The sequence below is a fragment of the Rosa rugosa genome, chromosome 4 (genome assembly GCF_958449725.1).
Source record: "Rosa rugosa chromosome 4, drRosRugo1.1, whole genome shotgun sequence".
Classification (NCBI taxonomy): Eukaryota; Viridiplantae; Streptophyta; class Magnoliopsida; order Rosales; family Rosaceae; genus Rosa; species Rosa rugosa.
The window spans coordinates 56,255,249-56,273,721 of NC_084823.1; the positions used below are offsets into that span (position 1 = coordinate 56,255,249).

An 18,473-nucleotide genomic window follows, 5' to 3' on the forward strand; every position below is an offset into this window, starting at 1 on the left:
TTAGTTCTACGTACAATCGGTTTGTGTTAGTACAGAGATGCTTGAATACCTACTTTGCTACTTTTTTTTTTTTTTTTTTTTTTTTTTTTTTTTTTTTTTTTTTAAAAGGCTTGGATAGGTGAGGAAGGATCCTACCTATCCACTTAAATTAAGAGAAGGAAAACCAAAATACAAAGGAGGGGGACCAAAGCCAAAACCTCCCAGATAAAAGGAAAGCGTACATGACACTAACGAAAACGAAAGTTCGGAAGACCTAATTGGTCTCTGTTACAATGTGCAAGTATAAAGGGTGGAGCAGAGTCCCACCAAAACAAGCTTGTAGAAGCTGTACCAAAATTCGCTAATGCATCCGCAACTTGATTACCTTCTCGAAAAATGTGTGATGAGCGGAAGTTCATTTGAGAAATACGATACAAGCAATTGCGCCATTCGATGCGAAGCATCCAAGGAACTAAATTAGGACTGCGAAGAAAGTCAAGGATAAGAGAGGAATCCACTTCCAGCCAAATATGTTTCCAGTCTCTAACCCAAGCAAGTTCAATGGCCTTGATGACTGCCATCACTTCCGCAGCAACAGAGCTAGGAATTTCAAGATTAGCAGAGAAAGCACCCAGAACATGACCCCTACTTTGCTACTTATCAACACATCTACGAGTATTATTTATTCCCTCTAAAGTTTAGGTTTGTTTCATTAAATAAACAGTGAGGACGCCCTAATCTTTGTGATGATGGATTGTTAATTAGTTGACGCAGACGGAATGATCAGATTGATAAACTAGGTTTACCAGCAATAAACCTAAGCAAAGATTCTGGAGTCCACCAGAGATAAAAAGAGAATAATCTCAAATTTATTGATAAAAGATAATAGATGCATTCTGCAGCCTTAAGGCGGCTTATTTATAAGAAAATAAACCCTAGGGCGACTAACAATGAAACCCTAAAGCCCATGGGTAAAAACAAAAACAACCCGAAAATAACTAGGAAAACCAAAACACCGGAAAATAGAAAAATGCAGTTTTGAGGCCCTAAACGACCCCGAAAGCCCGAAAAAGGTCACAGATCGTAGCAAAGCTACGAGTTTGATTTCTGGCGCGATTCCCTTTCCGGAAAGGTAAGGTGCGTCCCAAACGGACTCCGTGGAACTGTTTCGCGTCTACTAGTCACTTTTCGTTTTCCTCCTTTAGCACGATCCAATTGTTCTTCAAATTGGGCAGCCATCTGTTCTGCATCATTAGTAACCTATAAAGTTTTAGGATTGACGTTCTGGTATTAGTTTCTGTCTTAATCCAATAATATGAAGAAAACCAAAAGTTGCTCTCACCCAGAAAAGAAGAAGATGTCCAAGGTTAAGTGTGATGTCACTACTCACTACTCAAAAATGTTTCAACATCTTAATTCAAAAAGACAGGTTTGTTTTATTTGAAAGAAACCTTTATTTTCACATTCAGTCCTGAGCTCGTACACAGAATCCACGAATAGGACAAATTCAAATTTGTATTAATGTTAGAAACGTGTATGATGTTCCAAGTGGAGTGGTTGAGTGCTAAGTATAACTGGAAAGAATTTTCTTGTCTTTTTACTTGAATTATTTTCATGATTCTAAGCCTTACTCTACTACTTATATTCTTATTGAAAAATCAACTAGCTTTAATTGAATGATATTTTTTCATTCATAAGAGGTAAGTTGGATCCCCTCTTCCTCAAGATATATTCACTTTGCATAATCCAAAAACTTGTCCTATGTGTATCCTTTGAATTCTTATCCAACAATTAGTTTATGGTAAGGTCTTTATTTTCACCCCCATTATGGCATTATGTAAGTTTTAATGATGCAGTTACATTTTGTAAAGCTAGGGTACATATATTTCTATATAAGCAATAAAATTCTAAAACCAAATTAAGAAGACTTGATTAGCAATAATATATAAAAATTGCCCTCGTGGTTAATCCAAATGGTGAGGGGTGGATTGAGAATTGAATTAGGATTACACTATAGATACGGAGTTCGATTCCCCCCTCTAATGTACCAAAAATAATGTATGGATAATCTCAAATAATAATCCTTTTTTTTTTTTTTGAATAAAATGGCTAGTGCGGCTGCCCTCAAGCCTCGATTAATGAAACTGTCGAATACAAAGGGGGGACATTGAGCCTATACCCCTGATTACAATAAGCATCTAGAATATTTTCTGAAATAATATCAGAAATCTCTACAGTAGACTTGTATTCTAACAAGCACCAACTAGCAAAGAGTGCACAAATAGCTACTCCATTTGCTTTAACATAGCAGTGACATAGCGGAAAGATAACTCGATATGTACCCCTTGTACAACACAGCATAATTGCCTGCTTTAGCACAGCTTTCCTCCTATGTTACCGCCGAAAAGTAAATCCGACGACACTTAGTCTCACCCTGCCACTAGGCGGGAGCGCCCATTTGACGAAGCAAATAACTCGCCGCCGGCCTAGAGCAGACAAGGCACGTAGAGTGCATACACAGGCATATAGCCCACTTAGGCCTACACAGTACATGTAGGATATTATTGCTGGCATAAAGCCCTTGATAACTAAAAATAACAAAAAATAATAAAACAAAATATAAAATGAGTGTGGGCCCAGAGCCCAAACCCAGGCCTAACACACACTTAGCCCAATCCAAAAGAACAGTAGACAGCTGCCTCCTCGTCCCCGACTCGCAAGCCCAATCCACGCCGTCCATCCACCGGCGGCTGACCCGCCGCGCCGAGCGAACTCAGGCCTCCCCGCCGTCCCTCCGTCCTCCCCAACCCCCTAACTGGCCTCGCCGCCACCCCCAGCCACCCCTCTCCACCGGACAGCTCCAATTAACATAGACCAAATCGGGTCACCCCGATCCGATCTGAGTCCCTCAAAGCCCGCCCTCTCACCACCAGGCAAAGCCACCAGCCGCCATGGGGAGGCCGACCCCAGCCCGACCCATAAGCCTCTGCGCCCGATCTGCACTTTTCCAGCATGATCACCTTGCGGTTTGGAGAACGAAGCCACCGCGTCACCTTCTAATCGACTGGGTTTATTCCACGAACAACCATCTCCGGGCACTAGGGCCCCTTTACCCCGTCCGACGACGCCGCCACGAGGGCGTGCCGTCGGAGGGTTCTCTCGCTGCTGCTCTTGGCTCTCTAGGGTTCTTTCGCTCTCCCTCAAATAATAATCCTTAAAATATCAAGAGAGAATTCAACATTTACATTCCATATATAGATTAATCTTCGCATATAGGAATCTTCTTTCACCCAATTATAAGATCCAATTAAAGACTTTTCTTCATAGATTTATAAATAAAAATTTAAGAATCAGATCATTCTTTTTTTTTTTTTTTTTGAAAATAAATTTCATTGAATCAATTAACGATTACAATCGTTTCGAATGGCATCCCTTATAAATTCGGGAGCTATGACAAACCAAGTTTGACTATCACTATTTCTTAAGGCATGAGAAGCAAATCCATGAGCTACTGTATTTGCTTCCCTTGGTACATAATTAATTCGATAACCACCATGATTTTGCAGCACTAGTCTGATCTCATCAAGCAGATCATTCTATTAACACGCGTAAGAATACCAATACAAAAATGATTCCAATCATAATTAATTACTGTAACGGTCTAATTTATTTCAATTTTTAAAAGAGAAAAACTCAATTCGAACAAGTAAAATGACCTAACTATAACACACTCTCTCATATTCGATTAAATTTTACGAGAAAGATGCGTGAACAATCCATAATCTTTCCTTCAACGAATTTATTGAATAAACGACAGCGGCTCAACTCAATTTAAATATCCACCGAAACGACGTCGCCTCCCTCCCCAGTTGGCACATTACAAAAATAGCCCTTTCCCCCGAATAACTCTATCCCCTCGGACACAATCCAAAACCCGGAGGCAGACGAAGAGGACAATCCCGCAAATCCAGTCAAAACCAGGGGCATTATGGTAACTCGGCCGGTATATAAATATAAACCCGGCCCCTGGATTTTTCAGGGTCTCTGTGAAGCACAGAAAAAGGCGAAGGGAGCAGAGGAGTTTTCTGAGTTTCCGTTATCCATTTCATCATCTTCTTCTTCTTCTTCTTCTTCTCTCAAAGATTTTCAGCGAAAAAAATAATAATAATCGCCGATTTTGCTCAGAAGCCATGGTTTCCGACTCGATCACCAACGTTTCCATTCCTTCGGCCCCAAAAAGCGCCAGGGATTTGGGCAAGAAGAAGAGGGTGAGATTTCGATTCGATTGATGATTTTGCGTATTTTTTGTGTGAAAAGTTTGGTTCTTTGTTCGATCTTTGTTAAATTTTTTGGGATTTTCAGGCCAGGTCGGCGAAATTGAAGCAGTGCAAGCTGGACGTTCGCCGCGAGCAATGGCTTTCTTCAGGTATGGATTCGATCTCGTAATTTTTCTAGGGTTGATATGATTGCATGATCTTTCTGTTGATTTTATCGGAAATTTTCGGAGTTTTTGGGGTATTTGGAATTTGATTTTGATTGATTTGATTTGATGGGAATTAGGTGCGGTGGTGAAGAAGGAGTGCAAGGAGGAACAGAACGGCGGTGTTCAAGGTCGGAGAGAGCGGAATAGCCCTAGGGAAATGGGGCCTAGAGAAGGAGAGAACGTCAGATCGATCCACCATGACAGCGATTTGGACTCGAACAGTCCGTCCAGCTTCACGAGTAGTGTGTTGGGCGGCCACGATTCGGAGACTTTCACCGGCTCCAGCAGCAGTAGCAGCAGCGGTGACTGTTGCTCCGGTAATATCACCGAGGAGGATGAGGATGATGGCTGCCTGGATGATTGGGAGGCTGTGGCGGACGCCTTGGCGGCGGATGAGAAGCCGAAGAACCAGAATCCAGAGCCGCAAAGGGAGCATGAAGCGATTGCGAAATCGGTTCCCGCTAGTCAGATTGAGAATTCGAAACCCCAGTGTGCTAGAGCTATGCCGAAAGCGTGGAGGCCTGATGATGCTTTTCGTCCCCAGAGTCTGCCCAATTTGGCTAAGCAGCTCAGCTTACCGAATTCCAGCGGGAAAAGATTCGGTGGTGGTGGTGTTGCGTGGGGCTGTAACAGTGTGGTATCTCCGCCATCTTCGTGTCCTATATGCTACGAGGATTTGGACTTGACAGACACCAGCTTCTTGCCGTGCTTGTGTGGATTCAGGCTCTGCCTTTTCTGTCACAAGAGGATTCTTGAGGGGGATGGTCGCTGTCCCGGCTGCAGGAAGCCCTATGAGAGTGAGCCTGTTGAGGCAGAGACAAGTGTCCATGGAGGTAGTCTTACATTCAGGTTGCCTCGTTCGTGTAGCATGATCACAAGGTCTTAAGGAAGAGCTGCTCGTGATATATGTATGCTGGTCTCTAATTTCTTTTCGTGGGATTTTCGTGTTCTCGCAGTCTTAGTATTTGGTTTCAGTAGTTAGATGTGGGTATAGGGTTTTGAGCGCCCGGGAATTGACCTGCTTCTATTATGAGTTGGTTCTTATGTGCTGATGTAGAGGACTCAGTGTTCGAATGTGAATAGATAAGGCGGTATAGAAATTCAATATATGAAACAGACACACAGTATGTGATGGTATTTCCTTTTCAATTTGCCTATTTTTCTAGCTTTTACGTTAATGGACTTGCTATTGTTTGTCCTTTATATATTATGTTGTATTGATGTGCTTTATCAGTTTATTGTTTTGTCTTCATTGACTTTGGTAATTGATGATGCAGAAAGCATCGTCGTAAATGAGTGGTTCGTTATGGTCTAAACTGCATTGATGTCTCTTCGTAGTTGTACGTCTTTAGATTTGGTTTCAAATCAGAGGTCCACTTTCATTCTTCTTACTTGTTAAATTACAATTATTTAGCTGTTGATGTTATTGTCGAAAAGTTTAGCAGTCAAATTCTCATTTAACTTGGACCTCCCCATTTGTACTACAAATGGAGATGATCTGTGTCCTTTTATGTTATGGTGTAAAGGATTTTCATTTGGAATTTTGGACCTTCAAACGGGGTAAGATTTGTGCAGATTGACTTTAGCCTTCTAAAAGTTGACATGGATAGCATTTTTGTTGTAGTTGCTTGAAACTTGCTTTACATTTTCGGTTTTGTTCTATGTATTGTTCTATATTGCTAATGAATAATTGATGAAGGTGGAAACTGGAAAGTTGCACTCTGTGAACAGGAGTTGATTGATAAATTAAATTGTTTGCTGCATCTTATCAATTCTAGCTATACATGAGTCAAAATAGTTTCATTGTTGTTTTATCTAATGAGTTCTATTGCCAGTTGGGTAGGATTCGTTGCTCATCTTGCCGTTGTCCTTTGTCAGACATGCTTGATTCATGTGTAGCTTTGCTAACTGAGTCTTCTTTTAAGTTATGAAGGTCTTTTATGCTTCTGTAACTTTGCATTTATAGTACTAGTTATCCATTGCCTCTTAACCAGTTTCCCTAAAAGAATATAAAGTTGGAATACAGAAAAGAAAAGTGAAAGATTTGAATTGTAAAAAACACAAGGGTAAGACTTAAGGCTGTATCTCTGAGATTAATGACTATGTCGCTTGAAGGTCCTTGTGTGTTTCATTGAATCTTTCTGTTTCTATGATAGTGTAGTCTTGGTTTATACAGGAATGAGATTTTCTGATGACCCTATGAGAAGATAGAAGAGATCACTGGCATCTCTTGATGGATAGAGGTTTATAGAGTAGCATGCTTCCTATAAAAAGAGAAGGAAGGATTTAAATCCTTGATAAGGATCCTTGTTTAGGATTTAAAGTAATAGGGGCTGTGTTTGATATACGATTGTTGGCGACCATCTAGTAGAAGTCTGTGGTTCATGTGGTGATTTTAAAGGACAATCAGCAGGCTAGTCCTAATTACTTTCCTTTTCAAGGTATTGCTACTTTGATATATGCACATCTTGTCCAATATTCGTCAATTTGATTTGTGTGCTGGTGAAGGGACATCCCTTTTAATGTGGGAAATGCATAATCAACTACTGTGATCTCCCTTTAAGGAATCGATCTATCTTATAGTCTGTAATGCTATTTTAGTTGAAAAGACAGTGGTGCTAGGAGTTGGCCCCCATTGTTTTCTTCTTAATAAGTTCCTTGTGGTTGTGCATCTACAGAAAGGAAAAGGAAATTTACGAGGTCAAGTATCCTGACAATTCATGAACCTGGTGCTATATTCTGACCCTTATGGTTGCTGTAGGAAAGTAGGATTCTATTTGTACTGAACATTTTGTTGTAGCAAACACATTCGTGCTGTGAAAATGAGCAAATTTCTCTTGCTGGTAGACGATTTATGATATCACCGAGTAATGGTTGTGGTGTGAAATTTATACTCCGTGTCTGTCTACATGGTCGGAGCAAAACATGTTTTTGATTTTGTTTTGTATGAAATAATGAAACATGGTGGTGTGTGAAGTTCAGTATACAGTGCAGAAAGTATGATTTCTGGTCTCTCATACTTCTGTAAACGGATTTATTAATGGATCAACTCATCCACATATGTATAAAAGCAAATTATTGTTTCAAAAAAAAAAAAAGCAAATTACAAGGCGGATTTATTTTAATGGATCAACTCATCCACATACATATAAGAGCAAATTACAAAAGGGGACACAACATGAAAGGAGAACACGCAAACGCAACCAAATGCCAACAACAGAGGAAACAAACGCCCACATCCTCGGGCACAAATTAGGAAACTGATAAGTTGGCGAACTTGGCTGTGTCTATCAATGTGCGAATGGATTCCTGTTGGAGTTTCAGACGGCCGAGTGCGTCCCACAATTTGAGAAACGTGGAGTCTCCCAAGAACACATCCTCACCTGCCACATCCTGCTGCTGAATCCATCGAGCTAGTCCTTCCTGTAGTTCTTTAGCCCTAGTCTCATCAACTTTACCACCATTACTAGCTAGTTTGAGCAACTCCTCCACCTCTGCCCAAAAGCAAGATTCTCCACAGCTATCTCTCTTCAAATCTTTATTCTTTTCAAGCCATCTCTGTGGGTATCTGTAGCGCCTTGGCCTTCCCTTAACCATATAGGCTCCAGTGTCTTCGTTCTTTGCGTGTCTGTAGTAGTTAGCAATATCAAGGGGCTCAACAAGGCGCCGGAAATTGGTTCCTAGGTCTATCCAACCTTCATCACCTTCGAACTCGTCAGGAAGATCGTACCTCTTCAACATTTCGATGATCTCATCCCATATACCTGCCAGTACCAGCCTCCTCACATTGGCATCAAAGTCTCTCTTTTCATTCTGTTTCTTGAAGGCGTCGTAATATCCCACTTTCTGCGCATTGAAGGTTCTGTACTCTTGTAGTCCTTTCATTCCCTCTTCCATTTCTGCCTTCTTTCTGTCAATCTGCTCTCGGTTTTTTTGTTTTTGTTTCTCTAACTCTCCCGCTGCACGAAGGCACAATCTACCTCTTGTACTCTGCAATTCCCATAGACAGTATATTAGAACACTTTTGCAACAGGAGAAATTTGAAGTACAATTAGAAGAATGATGTCTTCAAATTAAGCACACAACAATAAGAATTGAAAAGCGAATTAGAAACAAAATTACCAGGCCAAGGTCATCCAAGGCACTACCATCTGAGGCTAGGGGGAGCTCTTCCAATCGATCAACATAAACCACATTCTCTTCCAAGCTCCTTCCTAATTCAGTTGCATAGTCCAAGTGCGCATTTATGCAGCTCCTAGCTGTTGCTTCCATTTCGTTTTCATGGCTTAACTGACAAGAGAAGAAAAGGAGTTGCAGCACAGCTTCAGGGTTGTCCAAGTGAACCAGCTTCCCATTCCCAGTGCAGAAAATGTAAGTCCCAAAAGGTCTATAAGGGCTTAGTTTGGTGAAGTTTGTTAAGGTCTCGAGCAGCAAATTAGTATTCCCCATCAGTTTGCAGGCAGCATGGCTTGCGAGAGCAGAGGCATTCCTCATTACATTTGTATAAAAGTCCGGGGCAATTGATTCACGTGGATAATGGTGACCATTTGCAGTGAAGTAATGGAGGACATGCTCTAATTCTTGCTGAATGGATGAGAGAGGAGCAAGCAAAATCCGAGGAACAATGTCATATCTCATGACAAAATGTATGAAGTGTTCAGACCATTTCTCTCTCTTAAGAGCATGAGAAACAATGTAGTCACCGACAAGCGGAGATCCAAAAGTCACACATTTGGCTGTTCCAGTTTTTTTTGCTTTCGAACTCTCTGCTTCTAAGAACCAGATTGTAGCAAGCACAGCAACTGCGCCACCAGAAGAATGCCCTGTAAATATTATTGGCTTATTCCCGTTCACGGCCGATGTCACCTGAGAAAACCACATAATGGGGTATACTATGAAAATCTAATCTTAAATCTTTATGAATCTACTGCTGCAAATAAGGGCTCTAATCATTTGCAATGAACTTCTCGAATAATAAATATGTTCTTTCTTTAATGAAATGATGAACTACTTGATTTCTCAAATCCAGTTTCTAACATAAATATGTGCTATAAATGGGATTCATGAGTATTAGCAACTTTATGAAATAACATACCTCTTCTCCAAACTTGGGGTCCTTCAATACAAGTTCAAACCTTTCCAGAAAAGCTTGGTTGACAATTGCAACATCATCATTACCAATACTTCTCATAGAAGGAAAGGCTTTTTTGGACCAATCTTTACTATCGATCTTTGTTTCTCCAAAAGCTTGGTCGCCGGAAAACCACTCTTTGACCGTCCATGATCCGGGGAAGACGATGAACACCGCATCCGATGAGCTCTTGTCAACATGAAACAGCCCATTACTGAACTGATCCTCCCATGAAAGGCTGCAACTTTTCTTGATGAGCTCCTCACTGATTCCTATTTTCTTAACAAGTGTTTCACTATCCATTTTGCTGAATTCTTTGTAATAATTGGTAATCTTCTGCTTGGTTTAGATTCTCTGGTTTGGATGCTCTGCTTTGGTCCAAGACTCGTAGCTAATTATTTATAGGAACCTTGAGAATGGTTGCTGGGATGTGAGAAATTCTAAGGATACCCCTAGACTTTTGCTTTGATTTGGGTGTATGATAAGCCTTATTGTCATTTTACCAAGTCTTCCAAAGCGAAAAAGACCCCAGAGTAGACTGACTTGGGTTCTCTTTGTTTTTGCTTGACCCTGAAGTCTATTTCATATTCTATTACAACGTCATGTTCGAGGAAGTTTCCTTAACGTGTTAGTCCTCGGTTTTGTTTTTTACTTTTATTCTACACTTGGTTTAACGTCATATTCTATTGATGTCTTGACTCTTGATGGAAGAAGATGCTCTGTTATTGCTAAACTTTTGTACCATCTTTGTTGTTTCATTTCACGTCTGGAACTTTGAAAATGTAGAGAAAGTGTGAAAATGTAGTGGGCTGAGTTCTACAATATAACGTTTTCACATTTAAACTTGAGACTTTTAGTGTGGTTAGTATGAGATAAGTTTTTATAACTTTTAAATAAATTTGTTTAATCTCGAAATGCTCAAATTTAGTTGTTTGTAACTCTGGAAATCTACTATGAAATTGAGGTAGAACAATCATGGAAGCAGACCTGTACCTTTTTTTTGGAAGAGGACATAGACCAAGACTTGGGTCTTTGTCAATTGGTGGGGACCTCATGTTTTTCTTATTCAATCAAGAAAAGTTAAGGGTATGTCCGGTAACGTTTTTAAAAATGATTTTTCAAAAACCGATTTTGAAAATGAAAATGAGAAAACAAGATTGGATTTTTGAGATCCGAAAATGTGTCCGGTAGTTTATTCCGAAAACAATTTTCAAAAACAAGAACAGCAAAAACAATGAAAATGTATACATATATCTCCATGTTTTCTAAAATATGAGAATGAAAAGGTGAAAACTTCTATTTGTCGTTTTCCTGTTTTATGAGTAAAATAAAAAAATCATTTTCAATTTTTATTTTCTGTATTTTTGAAAACAGACCAACAAATGCATTTTCAAGCCATTTTCATTTTATAAAATGAAAAAGATGACTTGAAAACGTTACCGAACGCCACCTAATATTTTTCTCATTTCTTAGCAACTTCAAAAGAATCTCCAACCAAAGAAATGAAGGGGGGTGTATTGTATTTGGATTTGTGCAGACTTTTTTTAAATGACAGACTTTTTGAAAAGTCCACAGACTCTTTAAAAAGTTGATAGACTGTTATGGATTTCTTAAAACCATTGATTTTAGCAACAGACTTTTATTGATTCATGAAAATCTATATACTGTTTAAGGATATCTCTATTTGTGTTTGACCCAAACTCTAGGTTACTTGACCTAGTGGTAATAGGGTTAAATTAGAAGGATCTAGATTCCTATTCAATGTATGATTACTTTCCTTATACGATTGAGATTCTATGAATTGTAATCCTCTATATAAAGAGGCCCCTATTATCAATGAGAATACACAGCAAATTCCTCTCAAATTCAGTTTCTCTACAACACGTTATCAGCATGAAGCCCTAACCCTGAAAACCCTAATTTCGTAACCTTCAAAATCCTGCAACCACCGCCCCACATATCGAAGCCCTATTCCCAAGGAGCCCAGAACCGGCGGCGGAACCACCGGAACCGGCCGGAAAACCCCTGGACCGGCCATCGGAAAATTCGGACCGACCCCTGCCTTGTGCCTGCCCCTGCGAGCCCTACCGAGCAGCTGCCGAGATCTGCCGAGTCTTGTGCCTACATCTGCCGAGACCTGCCGACAGCCCCTACAAGCCTCCTGCCGAGACCTGCCGAGATGAGTGCCTGCCCCTGCCGACAGCTCCGCACGCACCTGCCGACATCTGCCGAGCCCCTGCGCAGCCACTGCTGACAGGCCCTGCACATCCTCCGCACAGCCCCTGCAGCAGCCCTGCACAAGCCCTGCAGCAGCCCCGCACGCCTCCGCAATTGCCCTGCACCAACCTGCCTAGCTCCGGCGACCCCCAGCGACCTTTTTCCGGCCATCTTCAACGACTTTTCCGGTCAATATTTCCGGCTATTTTTCAAGGTAAACTTTTCTAAAAGTTCCCGTTTTTGAAGTTTTTCAATTTCTTCTTCTTTTCTCGGGGACTTCCAACATCCCTTCTTCTACCCCCCTTTCTTCTTCATAGGGGAGACCAAAAGCCGAACTGTGGGGGTTCGTGCTCACTCCGAGCTTAGAGCTTGTAGAGTCCTCCAAACTTAGAGTTTGTTGAGAAGAAAAACGATCGACCACTTACATCGTCGTTTCGATCTAATCCAAAAACCCCTCTTGGAATCGGATTTTCTTGGAAGCAACTACTCTCAGAAAATCCCTAATTTCTTGGAAGCGACTACGCTCAGAAATTTTATAGTTTTTCGTGGTAGCCTTTTTCGCTCCGAAACTAACCCTATTTTCTTGTTGTTTTTAGGATGAGTAACCTGAACAAGTTGAGCTTCGCTCCACTAGAGACAACAGGCGCAGGATACCACAAGTGGGTCCGTGATGTGCGCCAACATCTTAAGGCTGATGGGATCCTGAGTACGATCCAAGAGCCAAGTCAGGACATGCGTACTCCTCAACAAGCTGCTGGTTTTGAAGTAAATAGAGCTACGAGAGAGGCGAATGAAGCCAAAGCCATCATTCTCATGACAAGGCACATGAATGACGCGCTCCAAAATGAGTACCTCAATGAGGAAGACCCAAGAAGACTATGGGTAAAACTCGAGCAGCGTTTTGGCAACGTCCATGATTCCCTGCTTCCAGACTTAGAAGTAAGATGGTCTAGCCTCCGCTTCTGTGATTTCAAGTCTGTACTTGACTACAATTCGGAAGCCCTTCGTATCAAATCTTTGATGGAATTCTGTGGACAGAACATCACTGATACGATGTTGATCGAGAAGACTCTCTCCACCTTCCCCGTCTCTGCATTGATGATAGCCAAAAACTATCGGATTGATGTCAATGCCAGACGCATCACAAGATTTCATGAGCTAATTGGTGCCTTGAACGTAGCTGAAAAGCACGACAACATACTTGTGAAGAACTATAACTCTAGACCCGTGGGAACCAAGTCAATTCCGGAGTCTAATTATAGTCGCGCTTCCAAGGGAGGACGCAAGGAGCGAAACCCTAAGAATAGGGATAATTCTGGACGTTCTGGTCCATATTCTCGCCCTAAAGAGGAAGGAAACCGTCAAGATAGGCGTGCACGGAACCGTGGAGGTAAACGTGTGAAGAAAGAGAGAGGCCAAGCCTTCGGTTATGGTGGTGACGCCACCAAAGGATATAACCGCCCTCAAAGCGCTCCTAAAGCGCCTCGATCAAGGGAATCTGACCGTAAAGATGCTTGTCTCAGATGTGGACTGCCAGGACATTGGGCAAGGGCGTGTAAAGCATCCCAAAATGTTGCAAACGCATACAAGATGTATTGTGAAGCAAGGGCGTGTAAAGACTTAATCAAAATCGCCAGGACATTGGGCAAGGGCGTGTAAAGCATCCCAAAATGTTGCAAACGCATACAAGATGTATTGTGAAGCAAGGGAGGCAAATTACATGGAACAAGAAGATCAAGATGGAGATCTCGATCTAAGGGTGGAAGACTAGCAAGGATCAAGACCCAGAAACTGGCGATTTTGATTAAGTCTTTTTATTTTCCAAGAGATGTAGGCAATTGCCATATTATTTTTATAGTAGATGCCAATGCTATTAGTCTTTCTTCAAAGTAGGCGTACTCAATGTGAGTGTGATGTCTAGGAAGGTTTTGAGATAAGTGGTACTTAAGTGAGCCTCGCTCCACCGACATCTCTCTACTCACCTGGTCACATTTATATTGGAATTACCGAAAGGAGTTAGACGACTACCATTGTTTTGCATTAACTAGTTTATTGGATTAGATTTTCTTTGGTTAAAGAAACGATGATGTAATTCCGTTTGGCTTATTAATAAAAGTTGAGTTCTTTTCTTTATGACTCCTTTTTTTTAATTACGAGCTTTTCTTTTAGGAATGGATGAACTTCAATGTCTTGCGGATAGTGCGACTACGCACACCATTCTACGACATAGGCAGTTATTCTTGGAGATGTTGCCTACATATTCATCTGTGACTACGATGGCTGGGCCATCAGGTTTAGTTCAAGGACATGGAATGGCCCAATTCCTTTTGCCTAATGGCACCTTGATTAAAGTCACTGAAGCTCTCTACGCTCCTAAGGCAAATCGAACCTTATTGAGCTTTAAAGATATTAGAGCCAACGGATTCCATGCGGAAACGCATAGTGAGAACGGAATAGAATTCCTTTGCATTACCTCTAATGATTGCGGAAGAAAGCGCATCTTAGAGAAGCTTATGTGTAAATCTAGTGGACTTTATGTCACTACAATTCGACCTATTGAATCCAATAATGTCATAAGAGAAGATCTCTTGGATTCAGACACATATTGGCTTTGGCATGACCGACTAGGACATCCTGGTCGTGATATGATGCTCCGTATACTAAAGACCTCACACGGACATCCATTCTTCAGAGTGAGAAGAAGCAAGAATCGACAATTGATTCCAAGACTTAGCAAGACCGCAACAATTGCAGCATCTGGAGCTGCAGCCGTCTTGGGGCGTCATAGGGCCGCCCAAGTCCCATGTGATGACGCCATTAATGGCACCAACCATGAGCTTGACGCCATGGTTATTCCTCCTAGTGGCCATGACGCCACACACACCAATTTCCATGGCTCTAACGCCATAATGGGAGATGTAGTCACACACTTTGCTTCTAATAGCGCTACAGACGCTCAGGCCCAACCAAAATCCTCATTGGTTGCTTCTATGGCCCCTCGCTCTTTCTGCAAAGCCTGTTCCTTCGGGAAATTAGGACCGAGACCGTCCTACGCAAAGGATCCCAAAATACTCATTCTGTTCTTACAGAGAATCCAAGGGGATATCTGTGGACCAATTCAACCATCATACGGACCTTTTAAATACTTTATGGTATTGGTTGATGCGTCGACACGCTGGTCACATGTCGCGCTGTTGTCCACTCGAAATGCTGCTTATGCTAAACTCCTCGCCCAGATTATTCGTCTACGGGCTCACTACCCTGACCATCCTATTAAGTCAATTCGACTTGATAATGCTGGGGAGTTTACATCGAAAACATTCGATGACTATTGCATGTCACTGGGGATTGATGTAGAGCATCCAGTTCCCCATGTTCATACCCAAAATGGTCTCGCAGAAGTCACTATCAAACGACTACAGATGATAGCACGGACATTGGTTATGTGCACCAATCTCCCTGTTTCTGCTTGGGGATATGCAATATTGCATGCAGCGACGCTAATTCGTCTACGACCCATTGCAACCCAATCTTACTCTGCGTTACAGCTAGTGACTGGGTACGAGCCTGATATCTCGCACTTACGCATTTTTGGGTGTGCCATTTATGTGCCTATTACGCCGCCACAGCGTACTAAGATGGGTCCACAATGACGAATGGGCATTTATGTTGGATATGAATCTCCAACGATCGTCCGCTATCTTGAACCCTTGACAGGCGATCTCTTTACCGCTAGATTTGCGGATTGTCACTTTGATGAGACAGTCTTCCCATCGTTAGGGGAGATAAGAACACATATGTTCAACAGGAACGACAGGAATTGTCGTGGTTTGTCCCCACTATGTCTCATCTCGATCTCTGTACCGCACAGTCCGAACTTGAAGTGCGAAGAATAATCGAGCTCCAGAACGTAGCAGACACTCTGCCTGATGCGTTTTCTGATGTTGCCAAAGTAACGAGATCACACATACCTGCTGCAAACGTGCCTGCAAGGATCGATGTCCCAAATACTGGACATCACGCCTCTCCTGTGACACCAGGAGATGGCGCCATTGCCCAACATAGCAATGATGTGGCATCTATGGCCGCAGGTCCCGCAAGGAAGCGCAGTAGACCGATTGGTTCGAAGGATACTCGCCCTAGAAAGAGAGCGAATGAGGCACAAACAAATCCTTTGATCATCGATACTCAAAATCCGTCCCATGAGAATGTTCCGGATTATGGTTATGTCCAAGAGACATCATTGGGGGACGCCTCAATGTCAGAACCTATCCCTGAGAACGTAGAGATCTCTGTTAATTACACTAGTGTACATGGGACGTGGGAAAGAAACTCCATCATCATTGATGATGTATTCGCGTATTCAGTGGCGCGTGAGATTATTGAGACAGATGACATCGAACCACGCTCCGTTGATGAATGCCAACGTAAAGTTGATTGGCCAAAATGGAAAGATGCGATCCAGGCAGAACTTGATTCTCTAGCGAAAAGAAAGGTATTTGACAATGTTGTGCCAACACCGCCCAACACCAAACCAGTTGGTCACAAATGGGTATTCGTTAGAAAGCGTAATGAGAAAAATGAGATTGTAAGGTACAAAGCTCGCCTTGTGGCGCAAGGTTTCTCACAATGCCCTGGAATCGACTACGAGGAGATCTATTCTCCCGTAATGGACGTCATAACGTTCCGCTACCTTGTCAGTTTGGTAGTTTTCGAAAAACTGAACATGCAGCTTATGGATGTGGTTACTGCGTATCTATATGGGGATCTAGATACAGAGATATACATGAAGATTCCAGACGGAATTCAGTTACCCAAATCAAGTGGCTCTAAACCACGGAGCGCGTTTGCGATTAGATTGAAACGCTCACTATATGGATTGAAACAATCCGGACGGATGTGGTATAACCGTCTAAGTGACTACTTGATTGGAAAGGGATATGTCAACAATGAACTATGTCCATGTGTGTTCATAAAAAGGACAAGTTCCGGATTTGCAATAGTAGCGGTTTATGTCGATGACATGAACATAATTGGCACCCTTAAAGAGTTAAGGGAAACCGCTGAACACTTGAAATCCGAGTTTGAGATGAAAGATCTTGGGAAAGATCTCATCAATCAGCTTATACCCAAAAGATGCTTAGCGTTTCAACACTGACAAGATTAAGCCTTCAAGCACCCCAATGGTCGTCCGTAGTCTTGATCCAAAGAAGGATCAATTTCGTCCAAAAGATGACGATAAAGAAGTGCTAGAGGCAGAAGTGCCTTACCTAAGTGCAATAGGCGCATTATTGTACTTTGCACAATGCACAAGACCGGATATCTCATTCGCTGTGTACTTGCTAGCTAGATATAGCTCTGCGCCTACACGACGCCATTGGACTGGTGTTAAAGATATCTTTCGATACCTAAGTGGTACGATCGATATGGGCTTGTTCTATCCCTACAGAGAGAAGATGGATTCGGACCCATCCAGTGCCAGGGACGCCACACATGGTGGACTGCGTCCCCTATCCCCATCCCAAAACGATATAAGTGTTTTGGAAGGTTTTGCTGATGCTGGGTACCTCTCTGACCCACACAAAGGTCGCTCCCAAACTGGTTATGTTTTCACCATGGGAAAGACCGCGATATCTTGGAGGTCTACAAAACAGACCTTAGTCGCTACTTCTTCGAATCATGCAGAGATTATTGCTCTTCACGAAGCAGTTCGTGAATGTATATGGCTTCGATCCATAGTTACGCATATTCGAAGCAATTGTGGTTTGAAGTCTACCACAGATGAGCCTACGAGCATTTATGAGGATAATGCTGCTTGCATTGAACAAATGAAGCAAGGCTACATCAAAGGCGACAACACCAAGCATATATCGCCCAAATTCTTCTACAATCAGCAACAACAGAAGCTCCTCAAGATCAAAGTGAACCAGGTTCGATCTGAGGACAATGCGGCAGACTTGTTTACTAAGTCATTGCCCAAATCCACGTTCGAGAAACATGTGGCAATAATTGGCTTACGGAAATTATCTGAACTCCCATGATCGTAGTCATCAGGGGGAGGCGCAGACATCAGGGGGAGATGTCTACATGTTCACCTCGAAACGTGAAGGGTGTGTTGTGCTCTTTTTCCCCTTCGACCAAGGTTATTTTTGTCCCACTGGGTTTTTGTTACTCGGCAAGGTTTTTAACGAGGCAACGAGAGAAGCACCGCGTTTGGACAACACAAGGGGGAATGTTTAAGGATATCTCTATTTGTGTTTGGCCCAAACTCTAGGTTACTTGACCTAGTGGTAATAGGGTTAAATTAGAAGGATCTAGATTCCTATTCAATGTATGATTACTTTCCTTGTACGATTGAGATTCTATGAATTGTAATCCTCTATATAAAGAGGCACCTATTATCAATGAGAATACACAGCAAATTCCTCTCAAATTCAGTTTCTCTACAACATATACTTTATTATGAATGACTTCTACATATTTCTTAGGATGTACAAAATATAAAAAAATAAAATAAATAAATAAATAAATAAATAAAACAAATGCAGCCCAAATACAAAACAAAATAATAACTTGTTGTCTCTTCAATGCTCCAGTATCTTCTAATAGAAATTGACTCAAATAAATTATTCTTAGTTTGTCTAGCGAGTTTATTCTCATTCC

The 18,473-nt window shown here is 41.8% G+C and overlaps 2 protein-coding genes across 2 annotated transcripts; one reads left to right on the top strand and one right to left on the bottom strand.

Moving 5' to 3' along the window:
* Window positions 1-4,007: 4,007 nt before the first annotated feature.
* LOC133746441 (uncharacterized) lies at window positions 4,008-5,611 on the top strand. The gene is made up of 3 exons (XM_062174626.1): window positions 4,008-4,247; window positions 4,342-4,405; window positions 4,540-5,611. The coding sequence occupies exons 1-3, from the start codon at window positions 4,170-4,172 to the stop codon at window positions 5,346-5,348; spliced, it is 951 nt and encodes a 316-aa protein (XP_062030610.1). The 5' UTR covers window positions 4,008-4,169; the 3' UTR covers window positions 5,349-5,611.
* Window positions 5,612-7,556: 1,945 nt separating this feature from the next.
* LOC133746439 (protein EDS1L-like) lies at window positions 7,557-9,969 on the bottom strand. Its single transcript, XM_062174625.1, has 3 exons — window positions 9,558-9,969; window positions 8,585-9,328; window positions 7,557-8,452 (listed from the first exon to the last, which is right to left on the bottom strand). The coding sequence occupies exons 1-3, from the start codon at window positions 9,894-9,896 to the stop codon at window positions 7,715-7,717; spliced, it is 1,821 nt and encodes a 606-aa protein (XP_062030609.1). The 5' UTR covers window positions 9,897-9,969; the 3' UTR covers window positions 7,557-7,714.
* Window positions 9,970-18,473: the final 8,504 nt, after the last annotated feature.

Coding starts and splice junctions, on each gene's coding strand:
- LOC133746441 (XM_062174626.1), top strand. CDS start 4,170: ATGGTTTCCGACTCGATCACCAACGTTTCCATTCCTTCGGCCCCAAAA. Junction 4,248..4,341: donor ATTTGGGCAAGAAGAAGAGG/GTGAGATTTCGA, acceptor TGGGATTTTCAG/GCCAGGTCGGCGAAATTGAA. Junction 4,406..4,539: donor CGAGCAATGGCTTTCTTCAG/GTATGGATTCGA, acceptor GATGGGAATTAG/GTGCGGTGGTGAAGAAGGAG.
- LOC133746439 (XM_062174625.1), bottom strand. CDS start 9,896: ATGGATAGTGAAACACTTGTTAAGAAAATAGGAATCAGTGAGGAGCTC. Junction 9,329..9,557: donor ACCCCAAGTTTGGAGAAGAG/GTATGTTATTTC, acceptor TGGTTTTCTCAG/GTGACATCGGCCGTGAACGG. Junction 8,453..8,584: donor CCTTGGATGACCTTGGCCTG/GTAATTTTGTTT, acceptor TGGGAATTGCAG/AGTACAAGAGGTAGATTGTG.